This window comes from Rhamphochromis longiceps, linkage group LG19 (assembly GCF_057381845.1).
Source record: "Rhamphochromis longiceps isolate RC_006_pf linkage group LG19, R_longiceps_female_GT1.1, whole genome shotgun sequence".
Taxonomy (NCBI): Eukaryota; Metazoa; Chordata; class Actinopteri; order Cichliformes; family Cichlidae; genus Rhamphochromis; species Rhamphochromis longiceps.
Window position 1 is genome coordinate 21,513,261 of NC_140575.1, and position 22,365 is coordinate 21,535,625.

The 22,365-nt window shown below is 41.1% G+C and overlaps 1 protein-coding gene across 2 annotated transcripts in view; it reads right to left on the reverse strand.

Moving 5' to 3' along the window:
• Window positions 1-22,365, reverse strand: part of syne1b (spectrin repeat containing, nuclear envelope 1b) — a 75,534-nt gene that overhangs the window by 34,798 nt on the left and 18,371 nt on the right. The window contains exons 17-67 of one of the 2 annotated variants that reach the window (XM_085392123.1): window positions 22,005-22,207; window positions 21,686-21,850; window positions 21,404-21,556; window positions 21,177-21,320; window positions 20,591-20,758; window positions 20,311-20,469; window positions 20,062-20,226; window positions 19,767-19,901; window positions 19,414-19,572; window positions 18,580-18,788; window positions 18,004-18,112; window positions 17,670-17,834; window positions 16,956-17,123; window positions 16,664-16,840; window positions 14,726-14,866; window positions 14,418-14,578; window positions 14,075-14,225; window positions 12,945-13,172; window positions 12,744-12,842; window positions 12,442-12,629; window positions 12,140-12,263; window positions 11,880-12,046; window positions 11,632-11,785; window positions 10,099-10,724; window positions 9,817-9,996; window positions 9,520-9,670; window positions 9,236-9,394; window positions 8,786-8,968; window positions 8,570-8,671; window positions 8,261-8,464; window positions 7,922-8,129; window positions 7,655-7,767; window positions 7,071-7,276; window positions 6,839-6,988; window positions 6,433-6,724; window positions 6,143-6,315; window positions 5,750-6,059; window positions 5,427-5,591; window positions 4,403-4,759; window positions 4,184-4,320; window positions 3,799-3,976; window positions 3,531-3,713; window positions 3,274-3,417; window positions 2,625-2,780; window positions 2,132-2,296; window positions 1,862-2,034; window positions 1,515-1,668; window positions 1,241-1,384; window positions 870-1,034; window positions 446-763; window positions 45-200 (exon numbers count right to left, since the gene is read on the reverse strand). In XM_085392123.1, coding sequence (XP_085248249.1) covers window positions 45-200; window positions 446-763; window positions 870-1,034; window positions 1,241-1,384; window positions 1,515-1,668; window positions 1,862-2,034; window positions 2,132-2,296; window positions 2,625-2,780; window positions 3,274-3,417; window positions 3,531-3,713; window positions 3,799-3,976; window positions 4,184-4,320; window positions 4,403-4,759; window positions 5,427-5,591; window positions 5,750-6,059; window positions 6,143-6,315; window positions 6,433-6,724; window positions 6,839-6,988; window positions 7,071-7,276; window positions 7,655-7,767; window positions 7,922-8,129; window positions 8,261-8,464; window positions 8,570-8,671; window positions 8,786-8,968; window positions 9,236-9,394; window positions 9,520-9,670; window positions 9,817-9,996; window positions 10,099-10,724; window positions 11,632-11,785; window positions 11,880-12,046; window positions 12,140-12,263; window positions 12,442-12,629; window positions 12,744-12,842; window positions 12,945-13,172; window positions 14,075-14,225; window positions 14,418-14,578; window positions 14,726-14,866; window positions 16,664-16,840; window positions 16,956-17,123; window positions 17,670-17,834; window positions 18,004-18,112; window positions 18,580-18,788; window positions 19,414-19,572; window positions 19,767-19,901; window positions 20,062-20,226; window positions 20,311-20,469; window positions 20,591-20,758; window positions 21,177-21,320; window positions 21,404-21,556; window positions 21,686-21,850; window positions 22,005-22,207 — 9,344 coding nt within the window. The remainder of the gene's footprint in view (window positions 1-44; window positions 201-445; window positions 764-869; window positions 1,035-1,240; window positions 1,385-1,514; window positions 1,669-1,861; window positions 2,035-2,131; window positions 2,297-2,624; window positions 2,781-3,273; window positions 3,418-3,530; window positions 3,714-3,798; window positions 3,977-4,183; window positions 4,321-4,402; window positions 4,760-5,426; window positions 5,592-5,749; window positions 6,060-6,142; window positions 6,316-6,432; window positions 6,725-6,838; window positions 6,989-7,070; window positions 7,277-7,654; window positions 7,768-7,921; window positions 8,130-8,260; window positions 8,465-8,569; window positions 8,672-8,785; window positions 8,969-9,235; window positions 9,395-9,519; window positions 9,671-9,816; window positions 9,997-10,098; window positions 10,725-11,631; window positions 11,786-11,879; window positions 12,047-12,139; window positions 12,264-12,441; window positions 12,630-12,743; window positions 12,843-12,944; window positions 13,173-14,074; window positions 14,226-14,417; window positions 14,579-14,725; window positions 14,867-16,663; window positions 16,841-16,955; window positions 17,124-17,669; window positions 17,835-18,003; window positions 18,113-18,579; window positions 18,789-19,413; window positions 19,573-19,766; window positions 19,902-20,061; window positions 20,227-20,310; window positions 20,470-20,590; window positions 20,759-21,176; window positions 21,321-21,403; window positions 21,557-21,685; window positions 21,851-22,004; window positions 22,208-22,365) is intronic. The other variant, XM_085392124.1, reaches the window with a different exon arrangement.

Consider the following 22,365-nt stretch of genomic DNA (forward strand, 5'->3'; position numbering starts at 1 on the left):
TAATATTTGCAGTTCCAGTGACGTTGTGTTCAAAATCACGTTACCAGTAAATGCAGAAGCAGGGCGTGGTAGCGGGCTGTGATCTGGGTGGCTCTGGTACTGATCCTGCTGCTAATATGTGTCTCATCAAGAACCTGCTGAGCCAAAAGACTCAGGCCCTCCATTTCTTCTTGATAAACCAGCACTTCCTCCTGCCAGCTCTAATTAAAGAAGCATGCTATTAATGTCAGGACCAGACTTGGATAATTCGATTTTATTATATTCATTACTTGACTGCAGAGCAAATTAATTTCTTCAACATTCAGCCATGAAAACTAGAAAACCTAAATGACCTGATAGAGGAGACAATGAGTGACACAATAATATGAGCAACTAATTATTTACAAATAACACTGCAGATCTGTAAGATTGTCACAAGTCTACCTTTTGTGTATACTACACTAACCTTTATGAGCTGAAGCTGAGCATCTTTAGTGGCACGGTCAGATCGCCGATGACTACGCAGTTGTGCTTTGGTCTCCATGCCCTTTAGCCAGCTGTCAAGACGCTGGAACTTCTGCTCCATCTGCCGAAGTTTGGCTAGAGCACTGTTGAGCTGGGCTCGGGTGTCTGATAGCCGGGCCTGGTAAAGCCGCCACTCTTGCTGAAGGGTCTCTAGAGCTCTGTCTTCTAGCTGAGGCAAGCCCCAGGGAATGACCAGCTCTCGACTCACCAGTAGAGTGTTTAGTAAAGCCTGGCCCTCTGTGCAGTGAAGCTGTAGTTCCTGTAATTGTATAAACGCTTGCTTTCACATAATATACTCCATGCTAGTGTTTTCCAACCATTTAATCCTTATTGAGTGATAATTTCCACAGTAATAATTGCTGGACCTGTAGCTTTTGGAGAGTCTCTTCCAGCATATCAACATCACCCTCCAGCTGGGTGTAGCAGCCAAGCTTCTCTTGTTCCTGTTCTAGCCACTCTTCAAATGCATGAAGGCCCCGTTGATACTCTTGGTGGGCTTTCACCAGCTCCTCAGCTTTGCCAACAGCCCTCTGAAGAAGTGGAGAGCGATAAAAATTCAGCGTGAGCTATTATTTTTCTTAAATTAACCCACAGATGAGTCTCACTTGTAGTTTTTTATTAAAAAAAGCATTCTTTTGCAGACATCTTTAGGTTGATTTTTTTGTATCAAGCTGTAACACTGAAACTGAAATTCTGCATACGATTCTAGCACTGGTCAAATGTGTTGAGTTATTACCATTGCATTGTCTTTGACAGTGTTATAGCGCTCCTGCAGATCTTGGAGTTCCAGCTGAGTGACATAGTTCTCAGTGATGCTGGCACTCTTTGCTGTTATGGTGTCCAGTAGGGTGTTATGGGTGAGCACTTCCTCATACAGTAACTGAAACCCCAAAATTAACAATCCACTGAAAAAATATGCTTGTAAGACTATTAGAGCATAAGGTTAACACAATAAATTGTATATTTAGCACACAGTATGTAGTAGTTGTAATAGTAGAAGATTTCAGTGCCTTAGCTTTGCTCAGATTTGCAGTTTTATCTCTCATCTCTGGGCATTGTTTATCAGCAGGATCGAGACTCTCCTCAACATGCTCAATCCAAGCAACAAACTGGCGTACATCTTCCTGGTAACTGGTCCACTGAGACAGGGAGCCCTCCAATTGACTATCAAATTTAAAGATTAATATACCGTGAGACAGTGTTTGATGCAACAGCGGTAATACGACATGAAAAAACTGAAAATACAGATGCAGCCTCAAAGTAAATCATTTACACTCTCCATGGAAATACATTTACTAAAGAATGCACTATAAAGCAACCAAACAGTACTTGCTGTTACTTTTGGTAATGCACAAACCTTTTGCATTGAATAGAAGCAGAGAGCAGAGCATCCCAAGAATCTTTTAGCTCCTGTATTTGTTTTTGAACCGCAGGCACTCCCTCAGCTGAGGTGTTCCTCTGAACTGATTCTCCTCTTGTGATCAGCATCTTCAGCTGAATTTCCTTCTCCTGACGTGCAGTTAGCAAAGCCTGGTGCAAAATCCACCCATGTGCATTTATTAAGATCCTATACTGGTATTAAACATGGTATGTTTTACTTTTGAAAAACAATAGTGACTTGGTATACCTCCAGCTTGATCATCCTGCTGTCAAGAACATTTTTGTCAGCTGTGGGAGCACAGTAAGTCTGCAACATATGGCTGGTGTCAACCACCCAGTTCTGCAGCTCTTTTAAACCTTGGGAGAAAAGCTGGTGCTCAGTGACTATCCGATCAATTCGTGATGCCTTCTCCTGCAGAACCATAAGGCAGACACAACCAGCAAGTTACCAGACAGATGGAATCCACAGCCGCTTCACACTTTCAAACTTCAAAGTGCACATGCAGATTTAGATATCTTGCAAAGATACATTTAAATTAGTTTGTATAACCTCATTTAAAAGAGCTGCAATAACAAAACAAAGGAATCAGTGTTTAGTTAGGTAAGTTAGTACCATCACAGTTATGATCTGTAAAACATTATTAAGTCAGAGCTCTGTCCAGTCTAGTTCCTCTGTCTTCTCTCCACGCCTACCCCAGAAATACCCCAGTGCTCAAGCAGTTTGGTAAGCATTACTTTACCTTTGTCAGGTTGGTTAAAGCTAGGTACTGAGCAGAGAGCTGTGACACACGGTGCACAAAACCCTTGCCGGCAGCATGTTCGTCCCACAACAGCTTGGCCTTCTCTTTCAGCCTGCTCAGCTGAACCTCTTGAGAGGCTAACTCCTCAAGCACAGACTGGAAAAGCACAAGCAGGTTATCAAAGACACATGCAAGCTGGCGCACAGATATATAAGACAGTTAAATTCAGACAAACAACAAGGAGTTAGAGATGGGAACATGACAAAAAGGAAAGCGAAAGAGATATCGTGCCAGCGCTAGTCTCAATAAAGCTCTTGGTCATGACATGCAGTCGAGCCCTCAGAAAATAGTCAGTGGACAAGTTTAAATAATGAAAAATGTTATAAAAGGTCTTTTCATAGGTTAAATATATTAACTCATATTAAGGACACTGTTAAAAAGACATATGAGTAGCAAAGGAGCAGAAAGTATTTGCAGTTAGCATAAGCTCTTGGCAGTGCATCTAAAGTGAAGAGCAGCAATGCTTTAACTCTGTAACTTAGCTGGAATGGAGAGCTTCTGTCAATGGAAGTTAGGTTCACACTTAAACTGAGTGGCATAATTGGCCTTTATGTGTGTTCCAAGTCTGGTTGATTTTGAACATTAGTACCTGTAGCTTGTGAAGCTCCAACTTCTTGGCTGTGAGATCATGAAGTCTTGTGCTGCTCTCCTGTACAGCCAGCTCTGTGGCGTTTAGGAAGTCCTGAACAGGTTCTGCACTCGCCTCAAAGTCCTTCATCTGTGACACAAGATTCTGAAACACACAGGTAGACTGATGCATCACTTGGCATAAATCTGATTTCTACACTGATGGTTTTAGGGAATAAGATGCCCCCAGTTACTGACAAGGGGTGTTTGAATGCTCACTTGCAGACATGTCTCTCTGTTGTGCAGACTGGACATCATGTTTTTCCAGTCCTCTCTGGCAGTGTTCATTTTAGCCCGAACTGCATCAACTTTATCTTTAGCTGTGACACTAGAGACAAGCTCACCGTTCACAACCACAGCATTCAGCTTTGACTGACCTTGCTCCCTATCACTTAGAAACTCCTGTTAAGGAAAAAAGGAGATGAGAAGATCAATTATTAGGCTGAAATATTTGATATAGATGCTAGGTCTTTAGTTAGTTCTATACCTGAATTTTCTGAAAGCTAGACGAGGCCTCACTGAGATTTTGAGGTGCATCAAAGCACTTCGCCGTGTTGATCTTAGCATTAACCAACCACTGTTGGAACTCTCTGAAGGCGGAGCGGAAACCTTGTTCCAGCAGCTTCTCTTTGCCCTGGCACTCCCTGGAGGCTTGGAGACTCAGACTAGAAACAAATCATGACGAATTTAAGAATTTCTTTCTGTTAATGTCATTATTTCCAGTCAAATCTGAAATTGTTGATTGTATTTTCTTATTTTTTGTTATAACTTTCTTGATCAATCATTTTTAAATACATGAAAAAATGTATCACACAGTATAGTGTATAAAATAATGGTCTACATTGGAATAAAACATCATTACTTTTACTTACCTATTGTATTCCTTGATGAGAGCAGACACTCTCTCCGACTGTGTTCCCATTTCTCTGGAGAATCGGCACAGATCGTTTAGTTTAGTCTTCAGACTATCAGACATGGGCTCAGCTTTGACAAGTTCCTCCAAAGTGTCCTAAATGGAAAACAAATATGAAGTTATGGACCGTCAATTAATATTAACTTATCATTGGAACCAAACTAAAGCCAAGACTTGCCTTTGCTATCTGCCAGCCCTTAACAGCTTCTTCTCCATCATTTTTTCTCTCTGCTTGGGTCAGCCTTAGTCGCCAGTCCTGCAGCTGTCGGTTGAAGTCCTGCAGGTCCTGCTCCAACTGTGCTGACAGGCTGTTGAACTCTTGTTCAGAGCTTGCTATCTGTGAGAGTGTGGTCTCTAGACTTGCACGTGTCTGTAGTGCTGCCCGCTCCCACTGTTCCCATGATGACAACAGGGCTGCTTCCTCTCGCTCTATAGTCTCATATCCCCCCGATCCGGTGTAGTCTCTTGCCACTGCTCCGCATCTTTGAACCCGGTTCAGCCTCTCTCTGCCTCGCTGCTTAGAGTCAAGCAACTCCTGGAAAGATCCAAAGGAATGGCAAACAAATTAAATGCAAATTTCTACTAATTAAATCTGTAAACAGCAGCAAACTGTGCCCCCGCTGGATATAACGAGAAGATATCTGTCAACTGAGAAACCTGTAAACTCAGTAGTTAATGTAGCCCGCTTTTAATATTTGTTTTCGGGATAAATCCATGCGCTCAGTGAACCAGTTGTTTGCTCAGTCACACTCATGGTCTGACAAATTAAACAGTGTATTAATTCCTTCCATCTGATTCTAATTTTAAATATTTTTTTTCTGCCTGTAGGACCTTTTTATCAGGTTGACAATCCCACTCCATATTTTAGACACTTTTATAAATAAATATAAAATAACAATTTCTTAGGTTTTAAATGGCACAGCTGACTGGGTAACTTAATTATACTGAGCTCTTGACTGTGGCCAAAATCATAAAATTATTGCTACCTCTGGCACAAAAAACTGGGATTCATGTCCAGCCCTTATTTGATGCTAAGAAGCATGGAGGAAGAACATCTTGATTCCTTATGGTTGTCTCCCTAGTGCTTACTTGGGGAAGTTTTCAGGCTGGAATATGAGACGTGCATCACAGTGGAAAAACTAAATAACCTCAAATACTTTTTGCCTTGAATATAAGCAATTATGGTTATTAAGCTTCCTCACCTGCACTTTGGAGAGCTTTCTTTTAATGCAAACTGAGTCTCCTGACAGGTCAGACCAGCGCTGGAGTTCCTCTTTTGCTGAAATTAGCCAGTCGTTGAAGTCTCTCACAGCATCAAGATATTGCTCATGCTCAGACACGATGTTTTGCATGGACTGTACTTTACCCTTTGGGGGAAAAAAGACAATGAAAACACTGTCAGTTATGAATGAGTCAGCTTCCTGGATCCAGACTCTGTTTAGCTGTCCCGTTTTCCTGTACTGATGATCAACGATTCAGTAATTATTTGTAAGCACCATTTAGCCTATGCCTGAAGTTAAATCACCTTGACAACAGCCGAGATATCAGCAAAGTGTGCATTGAGCTCTGCCCTTGACTCTGGTCCAAAAATCTGATCACCAGTTTTTTCATGCAACTCCACCGCTTTGTCTGTTAGGCGTGACAGGACTGCTGCATGAGTGTCCACATCAGCCTGGATGGCTCTGAGGCGCTCAAGTAAAGCCGACTTCTCTTTGAGGCCTGGCTGCTGAGGCAGAGTCATCCCCACCTCTTGCTCCACTGACTCCATCCACTGCTGCAGCTGGCTTTTATTTTCCTGATAGCTGGTCCACTGAGCCACTGTCCACTCCAGACGACTATAGAAAAATGACAAAATTTCATCACGTAATGTAGATAATGTAACTTTTATCAGATGCCGTGTAGAGGACATGTTTCCTACCTGTGACAACTCATAGATGTCATTAACATATTAGCCCAGGCATCCTTCAGGCTCTGGAGCTGCAGACAAATAGCTTCTTGCCCTTCCATTCTGTTGTGCTTTAGAACCTGTTCACCTTTTCCTACTGTCATGTTGAGCTTCACCTCACCTTCACCCTTCATTAGCAGGATATCCTGAACATATGAGAAAACAGTAAGGAAGATCTATGAGATCGCTTATGCACTTCAAAATGTGTCCAGACAACACTGTGAACCAAATAACTGCATTTCTGGTACACATTATTTACTGACCTGTACAAGGCCTAGTCTTTTTTCCAGAGTCTCTTTATTTCCTACTGTGCTGTTGAGTGAAGCCAGGCGCTCCTGGACACCATTGAGCCAGCTCCAGGTAGCCTGCAGTGTCTCTTCAAAGGCCTGTTGCTCTTGCAAAGTGAGCTGGCAACTGCGCAGCCTCTCTCTCACACGCCTCAGCAAGGCCTGGTGTTGTGATTGAAGCTGAGCAGAAACTCTTGTCTCACTTCCATCACCTCGCCCACCTTCATTAAGTGCCTGCCCCTCTTGACAGAGACGCTCAAATGAATCCCTGCATGTAGGAAGGTAGGATGTTTAATTGCTTTGAATCTTTTGGGCACATTCAGAAACACTGATAATGCACTAAGCAGTCTTTCCTTGGCAAATAAACGTGTATAGTTAGCACCTTTCTTTGAGCACTTCCTGCTGGTATTCCTCCACTTGTTCCAGGACAGCCTTTTCAGGACCACGTTGCTGGGCTTCAAGCAGATCGGTGGTCATTTTCTTTTCCATGTGTTCCAACCACCATCTGAGCTTCTTAAGGCGACCCTCAAATCTACAAGGAAATCAAAATGCCTCGCTTATAAATAGTGGGCTTACAAAGGGCTTTACAGATGCAGTTCAGCAGAGGTGCTCACCCTTTCATAAGAGATGCACTGTCTTCCAGGATCTGTTGGTTCTGTCTGCACTGCTCCACAAAGCTGTCCCAGTCCTGCTGGATGGATGAAAGATGCTGCTGGACCTGCCCAGCGCTGGCTTTGGGAAGATGAAGTAGGAGCTTCTCTCCTTCCTCACAGACCTGAGTCAGACGTACCTCACCCTCCTCCACACGATCCATGGCACCCTGATAGATAATCCACATCACTTTTAGTTTCAAACTCCTTCACATGTGAATCATACCATTACACAAGCAGCATCCAGAGCCAGAGGAAAGACATTATGCTTTTAACCACAGATACTGCACATACAACCCCTTCCTGTGGATGCTACATCATTTAAATGATCAAGTAAAACATCATTGTAACATCCTCTAAAAACACTTCTTTGGCTGTTAGTCAATGCCAAAACTTATGAATACAAGTGGCAATTTTGTATTTGATCACATCTTGAATCAGTGACACCTACTTATGATTTTTACGTATTCAAAACCTTTAAAGTCTTCACTATTACTATATATTGAAAGATTAAAGATTATTTACTGTAGTGGTAGTAGTCACTGTACCTTCAGTTTCTGCAGTTTGCGTTCCACAATTTGAGTGTCTCCTGATCGGTCAGAGCATTCTTTCACTATCTCCCTCTGCTCTGAAAGCCAGCGATGAAACTCCTGAACTAGGTCTGAGGAATTGGGGGTAAAGAGAATTAACATCAGGTGTAGACTTAGACAGAATGAAATCTAAACAATTAATAAAATAATAAAAGTTTACACCGAGCATGGATTCCCATTAAAACGCAGTATACCTGTACATTTTTATCCAGCCAGCCTTCTTACCATTGAACTGCTGCTGAAGACCGTTCTGCAGTGAGGCAAGTGTCCTTGCAGAAAGCTGGTTTGCAGACTCATAAGTCTTGATAAGATCAGTGAGAGCTGAACCCAAACCAGCCAGCTCCTCAGATGGATATTTTCTGCACAACGTGTTGAGGCTTTCTCTGGTGGAGTCAATACTCCCTTGCTGATTTTGCAGCTCCTTCTGGAGATCCTAAAAAACATGTTAAAAATGTAGTTTTGATTATCACTGTAACTTCTCAAATTTATAGAAACACATTGCATTCACCATCAATATTTTTTGTAAGGGCTATAATTTTAAATTGCTTATTATTTAGACTGTACCTTCACTCTGCATATGTCCTCAGGATCTGATCCAGTTGGAGAAGAAACTAGAGAATCTTCCATACTTTTTAGCCATGCAGACATCTGTGAGATGTAGTCTTCAAGCTGTTTCCGTTGGGAACTGAAGTCCATTAGATTTCCCTTAGCCTGCTCATGTAGCTTCTGGACAGTGCAGATCTTTTTGCGCAGGTCATTCTCCAACACCTAATACAATCACAGTATTTACTGAAGAAAGACCAGTTCATCTGCAGCGCTTGAGCTAATATTTGTTTGTTCAGACCCACCATAAACCAGAGTTGTATTTAGTACCTGTAGTTTAGCTGGAGTCTCTTGGTTTTGACTGCACTTCTTCAACTCTGCCACTTTACTTTGCAGGGCTTCAAGTCTCTGCTCCTTCTCGCCAAGTTCCACCTGTGGCGTTGTCGAATGAGAAAAGCATGTCACGCACAAGCTCACCTACAACAACCAAACCCAGGTAAAACAAATCCTTGCCAGTTTTCCAAGACATCATATATCTTACTGTACCTTCAACTCTGTAAGCCTTGCTGATATCTTCTGGCTGTTGTTTAGGTTGTTCAGGCTTTCATTTAGCTCAATCACACTTGTGCCAGTCCAGCTCTCAATATCATCATTGATTTTACGCACATCATCCCACAGGCCCAAACACTGGTTTAGTCGATCAATGTTGTCATCTACCCTCTCAGACACCTGGGAAATGGAATACACTTTACCATTGTTGATTAAACTGGGTGGACAGTAAACCTTAATCCACAGTAGATTAAATTTATGCTCTGTTGTACATCTTACACAGAGTATAGCTTGCAAAGCTCTCTGTTAACACATAGACACAACACAGATAGAAGTCCAGTCTTTTTCTCCGATTTAAAAAAAAAAAAACCCAAGTAGAGAACTTTATTGTTAACAACAAGGCATAACATTGATGCTTCAGAAATGAACTCTTAAAGTCAGGCTTACATCCAACCACTGGTCAACAAGTGTCTCCATATCCTTTTTCATCATTTGAGAGTCACACTCGGGGACCTTCTTTAGTTCAGTCACCAGCTGTTTTCCTTTGCTGGAAAACTGATCTAGTTCATGCTGCTTGGCAGCCAGATCCACCTTCACTGCTTCATGCTACAAATGAAGTAAAGACAGCAAAGTACTTAAGTAACACAATGTAGTCTTGAACCTCAATATAAGAAAAAGAATAGAAGCATAATTCCTAAAAGCGATATAAAATATATATATTTTGTTCCAACCTTGGTTAGTGACCTCCTAGTTTCCTCGTGGTCCTTCAGAACAGAGCTTATCTCAAGCAAAGGTTCAGCACTCTCAATAGTGCTGCTGAGGGAGGCTTTCAGGATTTGGTATTCTCTCATAAGCTCAGTAAGGACACTGCACTGCTCCTGTCTGTCAAACGGAAATGAGTTCGTTTCATTTTAACTGTAAATTAACTGGAAAATACAGTAAATTGAAGAAAAATGTGTTTAAAGACACTCAAACACACTTAAAAACATGTTAGAATGAAGGAATCCCCATTGCTTTTACTTCTGTACCTCTCTGCAATGAGCCTCTTGGTGTCTTCCCATGTAGTCTCTAGCAAGCTGATTTCCCTCAGTACCTCTCCAGCCAACTCTGCATCCCTCTGAGCCAGCTGGTTGCCTTTGTCCCTCAGCCACTGCTCCTCATGCTGGTGTGACTGGAGCTCATCCTCTAGCTGATTAAAGAACCGAAGTCTGACACACAGGGGGATAATATGTATAGTTATTGACTATGTTCAGTTGTCAATTTCACCACTTCACATTTGAATTACATCAGATATTGCTGGAATACTTTACCGTTGCTGTAAGCCATGCAGGCTGGGCTCTTTAAGGCTCTGACGGTCTGCTTTTTCTTCAATATCTTCCACGGCTTTCAGAAGCTGCTCTTTCCGCTGTCTAAATGAAGTCCACAGAGCCCCCAGGGCTTCTGCTTCACTCTGCTTAGTACCAAGCAAGTTCCTCACTGCATCCAGCTCAACACTAAGTGAATCCGCCAGCATGCGACATGACTTAGGAGAACCCTCATCAGCACCAATGTGAAGATGACTTTTGCATAGACTGCTGTCCAGACTGATGGCTAGAGTCTCGAGCTGACTAATGTCTGGGACAATAGTTGTCAGCTCTTGCTGCAGCTCCTCCACTCTTCCACGGTCCCAGCTCCCAGCACTTTCAACAGTCTGTCTCAGACCCCGCAAAACTCCAGTCACCACACTGTGGGTCTGCAAAAAAGCCTCGAGCCTCTCCAGGCACTCCAACTGGAGCTCGGCTATATTGTGGGCCTCCATGTAGGGCTGCAGACAGCTGTCTGCTCTGCTACGTAGGAGCTGTGCATCACCAGGCTCACAGAACTGACAGAGCTTCTCGGTTTGCTGCTCCAAACTCTCTCTCACACTGGACTGCTTCTGCAGGGCCCCCTGCATCTCCTGTAAGATGCAAGTTTTAGAGAATCAGCTGTTGCTCTGAAAGCTCAATTCCTCTGCCTATTTCCTTTTATCTTGGAGAAAAACATGTTGGTTTTGTCAGTCATAGCCTTTAAAAAAAGGCCATTGAATGTTACATTCAGTTCAATTCATATTTAATTTAAATAGCACCAAATCACAACAACAGTCGCCTCAATGTGCTTTATATTGTATGGTAAAGACCCTACAATAATACAGAGAAAACAGAGAAAACTGTTTGGCGACAGTGGGAAGGCAAAACTCCCTTTTTAACAGGAAGAAACCTCCAGAAGAACCAGGCTCAAGGAGGGGTGGCCATCTGTTTCGGGGTTGGGGGTTTACATCTAAATTTAGCAAAATTTGGGTATTTTAGAGACTTGAATTCAACTTTTTCCATAATATGTCTGAAGTACATCTAAATAGTAAATTAAGGGGAAAAAAAAATCAGGTTAAATTTGGTTCAAAAGAAAAATTTTAATAGTGTTCAAGATTACACCTTGTATTTTTTTTTAAATATTTGACTGATTTGATTTCCTTTTTTTTTAATATGTATGTGTGGTTGTGACTTTAAGATCAAATAGACATACATTGTCACCCTGCGCTACACAGAAAAGGTATGCATCTTATACTTCAATAAAGACAGATAGCAGCATCAATAGATATTCAGTAAATGGAAAAGTTGGCATGGTGGTAAAATGGTCAGCAGTGTTGCCTCACAGCAAGAACAGCTTGAGTCCTTTTCTTTTGATTAACCAGAGTTAAGAGATAAAGTGATGTATTTTTGTGTCTTAAAGGGTGGCTTAACAATGTTTAGGTAAACCTGTCTTTTCAGCATGTCTTTGCCACGGGTGTATTAGGGATGCAAATGTAAGAAAAACATTTCAGTTCTTACCTTTACTTGTGTTGCAGCAGGTTGCAGTTTGCCGATATTGATTTGAGGAGATGAGTGAAGATTTGAGAGCATGTTCTCACTCCATTGGCAGAATTTAAGCAAGGCCTGGTCAAACTGCTCTACCAGTGAAAGGTGGCTCTGAAGCTCTGAGATTCTGGAGTAGAAAAAGGCTCCATGGTAACTCCACAATTTAGTTAGTGCAAGACAAGCTTTAAAATTTAATTTGCAGTCAGACTATTTCATTGTACCTTCGAGGGAGAACTTCATTTTGGACATGCAATCTCCTCTGCAGGGTTTCAAGCTCATCTTTCAGCTGACTAACTCTCTCTCCCTCTGCAGTGGGATACAATGATGTCCCCAAAGATGCCAGTTCAGCATGAGCCCTCTCAAGGGATTGAACCTCAGAGTGCAAGACCTGCAAGGAAAAAGTATTCATCCATGTTGTTACAATAATATATTATTAATTGAATTCTGTTTCATAGTTAAACTGTGTCTGTATAAATTGTACCTGCAAATCCTGTATCTCGCCGCGGAGCTTGGCTTTATCTGCTGACAGGAACGGACTTTCTGGTTTGGACGCAGATTCACTTCTCTCCAAGCAGGAAACAAAGTTTGAATGCTGCTTCTCATACCTGAAGGACATCAGAAACATTGGAATTGTAAGATTTATTTACAGAGTTGGGTGCACTTTGCTTCAAAGGGAGACACGGCTCTGTTTTGTCTATTGTCCATATCAAATGTAACTATCAGCATTTCTTAATTTTATCCTAAAGCTTTTAAAATTACTATGCTACATACAGTAATCCATACTTTTGCCAAAGGGAGAGCAGGTTTTCCAAAGTGCTCTGTTTGTCCTTTGCTTCCTGTACATGCTGGTCATAGGTGGTGTTTAGCTCTGTCACAGTCCGCTCTGCTTGCTCTTTGTCACTCAGTCGACGGGCGCCAGCCGACAGCGACAGCAAGGTTCCTCTCAGCCGTTCCAGACACTGACAGGCATCCTGGAGAATAATAACACATGGCAGTGACCAACAAAGCCTCAACCTGCACTCTAGTACCATTACTGGTATTTAAAGTTAACTCGCAAAATGAGCAATTGTAGAAAGAAATAATACCATGTGGTTTTGAAGGGCTTTGTAGGTCTCTGATGAGGAGGTGCAGGATTTGATAGGATGCTCCAGGTTTGTATACAGCTCACTAAGAGATGCTTGTACCTGACAGAAAATTAAGACCCGATTAACTCCATTAATTATTATGTCTCTAATCTTTTCTATATACCACTGTTACTGCAGCAGTATCAGTCAGTGAATATATACCTCCTCTAGGCTCATTTTGAACTTCTGCTGGTGAGAAGAGCTTTCCTCCAGCTGTCCATCAAGCTGCTGAACGCTCTCCTTCAGCTCCTCCCAGTACCTGCCGATTTGGGTCAAACGAGCCTTGATGCGAGCCGCCTCCCCCGAAGACACAAACTGAGCCAGAGCTTGGGAGTCTGTCTCCAGCTGAGAAAGAACCTCCGCTCGAGACTGAAGTCCTGCCGCAACAGCCTGAAAAAGCAAGACAATTAAACTGTAATAAAGTCCAAATAAGATCTTTATGACTCAATCAGTGTTCCTCCATCTAAAAAGAGGTCCTGCCCACAATTAAATCACCAGTAGTTACTGTTTTTTTTCAGTAAGGACTAATTAGCAAGGAAGCTCTTTGTTGGGCTAGTAGCTGTTAAACATAGTCAGACAGAATAAGGCATTCATTTTTATAATCCCAAATTAATAATAAATAGACGATGTGTGCCTTTTATTAAAAGTAATAAGTGACTAATTAATGGCGATACATGCTCGAATGTGAGTCATCAGATCACAATCTATTTCTATTGTCTCATCATTCAGATCTGATGTGTGTATCCTCAAATGTAGTAATCTTCTATCTAATGTGTATTTGATGCACATATATGATAGCCAGCATACAGTTTATAAAGATTTCTGACACCATCTTGCCATCACAATTTGGCCCCTTGTTAAAGTTGTTAGGATACTTAACCTCTGCCATTACTAAACTGTTCAAGTGTTGCCCAATATATCCTAACGGCCAATATTTTCTCTGGGGTTTTGTGCCTTAAATGCCATCTTCCAGTTTTTCAGGAAATATAAGTTTCACCCTCAAGGCAAATTTGTCAAAACTGTGACAGCTTGAGGAAGTCAGATACAAACCACAGACTTCATGAGTAGCTCTTTTTCTCATCTTATTAAAGACAGGGGGTTGCTGTGGGTGTCAACGAGAGAGACAGTCTCGATGGGCAAAGCAATATTGCACTGTTGCTTCCAATGGCCTCTTCAGACACCTTATCGATTTTAACTTTAATGTCTTGGCTTTGTGGTTATTGTTTGCTGGCTAATATTACTTGGTTTTATGGTTTTAATGGGTTGGAGCGTTATAATACACACTACTGTACCTTGACTGTGTCGATCTGTTCCTCCAGAGGCAAAGTAGAAGACTTCATTGCATCCAGCTGTTTTTCCTTTTCAGATATCCATAAGGAAAAGGCTTCAAATCCAGCTCCAAACTGATCCCACTGGTCTTTCATTTCTTCCAGATTTTTGACACTGGGGGAGTAAAAATGATAAATTATATAACTTTTAGCTGCAAGCAATGCCTGATATTCATGTTAGGTGTAAGACAGCTAAATTTACTACTGCACATGTCAGTCAGCACATTCTCAAATGCACCAATGTGTGTATGCGTATGTGTGTTTCCGAACAAAATAAAAGCTTTAATCAATGAATCTATTTTCTTACTCTTTTTTCAGCCCAGACTCTACTTTATCCACTTGTTCACTGAGAGAGCGGGCTTGCTGTAAAAGCAGAGTCTTGTTTTTGGGGCCCAGCTGGATTTCTGCTGATCTCTTCAGCAATGTGTTCATATGTAAGGCCTTTGCTTCACATTGCTTCAGCAGCACCTGCTCACAAAATGGCAACATTTAGTATAGTTTTCTACAGTATTTATCTAACCCATACCTTTCAGTTTAAATGTTAAGAGTCAACCAAAAGATATTTTTTGGTTTTGTTTATTTGTTTGGTTTTTTAACTTAAAAAAGAAGACTTACTCTGGCCTGATCAAGTTCAACTGCCAGACTTTCTGGACTGCTGAAGTTCAGGTCTCTCTCCATTGTTGAGCGTGCTTTGTTAACAAACTCATGAACTGCTTCCTGTTGGCTGTCAAACTCCTGCCAGGCTGCCAGTGTGACCTGGGAATGACAATCGTCAAACTCATTAAGGTCAGATCAGCATTATTTTTAGATCCATTCATTGTGTTTAGTGCTGTTATCAAACCTTCATATTTAAATGTTGTTGCAAGATAATAATCATCCCCCAGTGGCAGAAAAAACACGTAAAGATCACACTAACAGAACACAATGACACGGCACTATACCAAACCTGCTCGGTATGACTATTATGTATGCAAATGACACCATAGCGTCTGCACCTATTAGCAGGGGTGATGAGTCAGCACTGCTAACACTTGACAAAAACCACACCATACAAGGCAGCAACTGCACAAACATTAAATTCATCAGTGTTTACATTACTGATTATCAGTATAACCGCTAGCATAAAAAAGGCTGAACTTAAATTTCCATTTCAACACTAACCCCTCATCTCACAAATAGCAGCACCATTAAGAATAACATATCTGACTCACTGCAGCGAGGCATCCTTAGAGCTGTAATGCTTCTCAAAGAACAGTACTCCATTAGAAAATATCAGTCAGACCTTTCAATCCTCTATACATAACATTTTCCTTTACTTACTTCATTCATTTATTTATACGCAGCAACACACATTAGCTTATATAATATATAGTATAATGTAACTGTGTCAGAGTCCTGGAGAGAGTAAACATGCAAAACAATATAAAAACACATAAAGGGGAAGCACTGTGAATAAAAGTAAGCTTAGAAATAAAAAAGGCCTCAAACTTCACAACAACAGATGCTGAACTGAGCAATACTGAGGACTACGCAAGAGTAGAGAGTCAGTTAGAGCAGAGAGAAAATGAACAATTTGACTATCATCAGAAAAAACTTCTTACGCAATAAAGTTTACTTTGACTTTGACTCACACTTTAACAAAATAATATGAGAGCAAAGCAGTGGAGCGATAATGCGTGCTTCCACTTGGCAACCTTACGTGATATGATAACATTCATTACCGTAGTTACGCAGATGATACACAGATATATGTTTGATCTACTCATCTCATTAGCACTTGACATTAACAAATTGATGACTATAAACGCCTTAAAACTTAATAGAAACAAACTGGAATTTTCTTTTTTAAATTGGCCCTAAAACCAAACATGATCTGCCTTTTCATGAGTTGGGGACATCACCTGACGTAGTACAGCCACAAATTAAAAGTCTTGGGCTTTATTTTAGATTCTGGTTTGAACCATTATTGGTTCCACCATTCTTCCATCTTAGGATTATCGCCAAAGTACGAAGTTTCCTGCCATGACTCTGAAAAACACCTTCTCAGTAGACTGCAACTTATCTAGAACTATATGAAATATGAAGGTAATGAACAAAAACAAATCATTCCAGTTTTAGCAGGGCTACATTGGCTTCCAGTTTCTTACAGAGTTAATTTTAAAATACTCTTACTTGCATATAAAATCCATTTTTTTACTTCCTCCTTCTCCTCCCCCAAATATTTCTTAATATGGTTTTATGGGCGTAAAACCCTTACTTATACTTATACTAGGTTATACAAATTGAATCGAATTAAATTGAATTAAATTGAATTGAATAATACAATTGCTAAATTGATCACTACACCAGGATTAAGCTCAGATCCTGGGAATAACTTTTCACACCATATGCTCATTTCACCAGAATTATTCAGAGCACAGTGTCACAAAAAGAACTTTATGACTTTAGTGGGTGAAGAAGCATGCATCAAAAACACTGTTTCATCACTTTAGCCAGTGTATCAGTGTATCAATAGCTTTCGTTGCTTTCAGATCAGTCTTAAACACTGCTCACCTCAAGGCTTTGCTCCTGTGAATCCATATTCTGTTCCATTTTGCTAAGTGTGTTCTCTAAACTCTGCAGGTCCTGCTGCAGAGTCTCCCCCAATCCTTCCTCAGCCTGGAGTTGCTGGCCTCTGGTGAAAAGGTGCTGAACATCCTTCCTCTTTAGTTTCAGGCGTTTTAATAGTTGCTATTGGGAAACATTAAAATTGTTTGGTTATCAGAGTCAAATTCAATAAGAAAATCAAGCAAAAACAAAATCCAAAGCACGGTAATGTGGAATTATTTGTTTGGTCTAAGGATACCTGATGAACAAGCAGCATCTGTTGGGCTTCTCTAGCAGTTGAGCAGTCCAGTATTTTAGTAACCTCAGCCTGAGCCTCTTTCTGCCCCTGAAGCAGGTCTTCCAGTGTAGTTTGTACCTCTTCTCTGAATTGTACACAATCCCCAACAGCCAGCACCATCTTCTCAGCCTGATTAAAGACATCAGAGAAAACGCAACGCTGTCACAAACAATACTTACGCTTGGATATTGCTATTGTCTGCTTCTGTTGGCTGGAAAATGTCAGTTTCATGATGTCAACTGTAACAATATTTAATAACTCATATCTTAGACTGTAGCTGATGAGAGATATTTTGATAAAATTCAGTGGTCTCACTTATATGGTCCACAGGCCAGAGCCATCCTGTCAAGAGGATGACTGCACAGCATGAAAATTTATATCTTAAAATTGGAGGGAAATCATTTATAATCCCAATTTTAACTGTTTTTCTGTTAAAAAGTAAAATATAACTGTGATTTAGATCTACATACGAAGTATTTGTGCCTAATTTTTGAATAAATTACTGGTTTGTTAAAGACTAGTAGGTCCAACTCAAACTGGGTTGCATGTGGCAAGTTAACTAAAATGAGTTTCACACTCTTCATACTATATCTGTATTCACAGTTTATTTTTACTGTATGGTATTTTAATTGTTTTTGGCACCTTAAGATAAAAACATGTGAGAACATCACTTACCTCTAACAGAGAAGCGAGAAGACCCTTAAAATCAGTGGAGAGCTTGCTCAGTGCACTTCCTTGCCTCTGGGCATCGCTGTCAGCACAGATTTCAATCAGTACAGCCATACGGCTTTTCAGCCAGCCAAGATTCCCCTCCTGTAGCTCTGCATCATTCCTCAGCTCCTGCACACAACAACAGAGTGTGATACGACCCGTGTGGACAAGAGTCACCTGACCCGGAGTGTTTATACAGTAACAGCTTCAGACACGACACTGAGAAGATGTGACACACCACAGAAGAAAGTGGGAAAGGAAGTAAACAGTTTGGACTTTAGGAAGAGGACTAACTCACCGTTATGGTAGCCTTCACCGTGCCATATTTATTGGGGTCATTAGCTCGATTTCTCAGCATCCTTAGTTGGCTTTCTTTAGATATAAGCCAACAGGAAAGTTCAGCGTATCTGTTTGACACCAAAAACAAATCTCATGAAAACCTTGAACAGCACTTTAAATTCATACAGAAAATGAGTACTTCTCTAAAAATATATATATATAATTAAATATCAGATGCACTATGGAAGCTGGGATAGACTCCAGCCCCCCGTGACCCTGATAAAGATAAGTGGAGGAGAATGGATGGATGGACATAATTTGGAATCTGTGATCTTTGCACCAAAAACTGAATACACTCGTAACTGCTACAACTACTGTTCTTTTTCTCAAGTGAATGAAAAAATGTTAACATGATTACATCGGGTATGCCAGGAATGTGTGGCACTGCACGGCAATGACAAACATACAGTTTTATTGCTGCAGCGCCACAAAACACGAGGTTAAATTCTAAAGTATGTGCGTATGTGACATTTACAGAAAGTGTTTACACTGAAAGAAATGAATCATAATGACTAATTTTATAACATTATTGCACCTTTTGTTGTACTCCTTCCATTTATCTTGGTGCTGCATTAGCTTCTGGTGAGTGTTCTCAATCTCCTCCCGGACCTCAGCAAAGTCCTTTCTTGCCGTCTCCAAGGTCTGGTGAGCCAGGTCACCCTCGGGGAGTTTTTGACAAAGTTCCTCCATCAGCTGCAGCCTTTTCTCACATATAGACTGTGGACCCTTTTCCCTAAAGAAGGCCTGAAGGCCATTTATATAAAGCAGAAAATGCATGTAAATCCAAGGCAAAACAAAATGCTGCTAAGCTGGGTGACAGGAAAGAGCTTCAGCTCTTGACACACTTACTGTGCGAGGCAGTGAATTGATTCACACTGAGTTAATCAATACATGTAACCAGGCAACCCGTTCTCACTCCCAAAGCGTAACATTTTACGCTAGGTGACAAATCGTCACCATATTACGTTTTCGGCTACCCACCACGTTCCTAAATGACGACCTCGGAAAAAGAGGGAATATGAGAACCGTCTGGACTGAACCTACACATGTTCGCTCTTTTTCTTCAAATCGCTTAGAAACACGCTATTTAACATCATTAAAGTCCTGGTTAAGGTCAGGAATAAGGTTATGGTCAGGGCTAGGGATAAGGTTAGGTTTAGGGCTGGAATACAGGGCTGGAACGTCTATTACCGCGGGAGCGTCATTGCACTGGATTCCAGCCATAACCCGCCGCGTACCATAAGAACGCCGAAGGTCTCCTTTCGCGTTCCTCAGGAACGCCGCGGGACGTGACAAAACGTCGACATGTTACGCCTCGGGAGTGAGAACGCTCTGAACCAGGCCAGCCAGCCATCTACACTGTGCTTACCCTGTGCTCCTTAATGAGCCTTTCGCTCCCCATGCTAGCCAGGTGGCGGTTTTCCCTGGTCAGCTCTGCCTGGCACTCTTGCAGTGACAACATCAGCTTGCTTCTTTCCACCTCCACCTTCAGATGCAGGAGATGAAAGGGAGCATCTGTCTGTATATCCTGAAAAAGGAGAAAGACAACAGCAAAGCTGTCAGACTCTGAGCAGCACAGTTTGTTTGCACCAACTTTTTGAAAAGCTGCAGAGAGAGTTTCAGTCATTCCAGTACATTTTAAGAATTTCCTACTATCTTATAAAAGTCATATTGAGATTGAAAACATTTTAAATTAATGGATTAAACATCCTTGACACCAACCTTCCAGTGTTTATGCAGCTTTCTAACTGTTTCCTGCAGTGACTGCTGCTCCTGCTCCGGCAAAATGTCTGTCAGCTCATCACAAGCTTTCAGGAAAGTGTTCAAGACCCGCTGGTCGAGCTGTCCAAAGAACTCCTGAAAAAACCCATAACTGCTCATCATGTTTAACACTTTGCACAGACTATACTTTGTTTCATTGTTGTACATGTTACTGCACTGGGATTCAATACCGTGTATACTGTCATAAACTGATATGAACGATCTAAAACATCTGAATCTGGCAAAGTACACTCACAGTGTGTTTCTTCAGCAGCTCTTCTGGGTTGCCTCTTTCTGTCAGAAAGTTCTGTGCCATTTTAAGAACCTTCTCCAGCTCTATCCGTGACTCATCAAATCTCTTCATTAGACTGCTGTTGGCCTCCACATGTTTTCTCCACTCTGTGGACTCTTTAATCAAGTTCTAGGCACAAAACAAATCATTTTTAGTGCTAAAATAATTCAGTCACTGATTACGGTGGAGAAGACAGCAGGTCTTGATGTTTACCTGTGATGAGGTCTGCAGGTCTGCTACCCGTTTCTGCAGTAGACCCATATCCATATGCTCGAGGGTTTTACTACTGTTCATTATTTTCTGGATGGTCTGGTGGTCTTTCTCTATTACTGTCAGACACTTCTTACAGCTATGTGTGAAGGTTGCCAGTTCCTGTAGAATTAAATGACAGGTAGGGTGTTAGCTTAGGTTAGTTAGTTTAGGCTAAAACATACATAAATCTGCTCGAAATCCGAACTACTAAAATGCCTCAGTGTATTTCACAGTTACTCACCTGGCATTTCTGTTTAAAGTCTACTGGTCCCTCCAAGTCGGTGGTGCTGGTGATATGACTAGCCTTCTCCAGAGCTTGGTAGAAGCCTGTGATATTCTTCTCCATTTCCTCCAGTGGAGGTAAAAGCGATTGAGACTCCCGAAGCAGAGGCAAACATCTCTCCCGTATCTGATTGGAGGAGAGAAATGGTAATAATATTTCATCATAAGAAACTTCATTATCCTTAAGTTCAATACAGGTTATCCATCCATTATGATTTTTTTTTAAAAATGTCAGTATGTAAAAACAAAATGTTCTATTAGAGTAAAAAAGCAGTTTAGCTTTTATTTTCTTAATAAAAATGGTACATTTGATGTTGTAGGAAGTGGCAGTTCTTGATTTAATTTTAATAAACCATGGGCTAGAAAATCTAAGAGGTTAAATCTCACAGCTTGGATTTCATTTAAAGACCTCCTTTGCTCAGGAATACAAAGTAGTGCAAAAAAGCTAATAAAGTAAGTAAGATGCAGTGGTGTTAAGCAGTAGGAATTCTATTTTAATCACACATTAAAGTAAGGCCATGCAATCTATATAGACTTGTACACACGTTACTCAGCTGCTCTTTGATTGAAGCCATCACAGTCATCATCTGTGAAACTTCCTCTTGTGGAGTGTCTTTGGTTAACAGCTGAGCTGTGCGGCTTGCTGCCTTACAAGCTGCTTCCATAGCTGGCAATTTGTGCTTAATTTCCTAGAGGAAGTTGAAAAAAATTATGATATATCATATAATAGAGAATACATAAGGATTTATCTAAGTTGAGAAAGCAGATTTACCTCAACATCTTGGACAAAGGCTCTGCAATTTAGAAAAGATACTTGGATAGGAGCTGTCATCTTCTCATTGGTTGCATCCATGAACATCTTCAGTGTATTAATCCCGTCTTGGTAGTCTTGCCTCAATTTATCCACCTCATCCGCTCTTGCATACTGCAAGTGAAATAAAAGATACCACAATATTTTTGTCCAAATCGTTAAAACTTGCAGCTGTTTGGATAATAAGTACAATTCGATATTTTTTGGTGGTGAATGTGTTGTTCCAAAGTGTGTTGCATTTACATGTTTGACTTTAACAAACAGTTCCCTCCATCTCCCGTTCAGCAGCAGAAGTTGCTGCTTTAGATCCCGTGAGACCGTATCGTCACACGTCTCAATGAGAAAGTTCCCGGCATCGTTCATGTCCATGTGCTGCTGGATCCAGTGGGAGAAGTTTCTGAAAAAGTCCTGTAACAAAGAAAAATACAAAAGGCAACACAACTTTAACTGTACACTCCTTGGCCAAAGAGAAAAATATGCTTTTCTTTCTATTCATGTTTTTAAAAAATCAACATAAATTGTACAGAAAATATTGTTTTTTCTATTATCTGAATGCACTTACACGTTTGGCATTCTCTGACTGGCTGAGCATCTGCTCTGCATCCTCTAGCCAAGCCTGCAGAGCTGCCACTGTGCTGCTGTACTTCTCCCAGTTAGCGATCACCTCCTCCAGCATGCTCCGTACACTGCGCACCTCCAAAGCCAGGTTCTTCCACTGAGCTGTGGTATCACTGAGGAATTTACTCACCCCCTCTGCTTCATCAACTTAAAACAGAGAATAGAAACAGTAGTTCAGTTAAACCAAAATCTACATGGTTGCCACCTGTATACAAAGCATTTGATTATGTCCGCTGATGATTTGGCCTCATGGTTGATGCTGGTGTGTTAGGTCAGAAAAATCATGCTAAAAAAGCATTCAAATT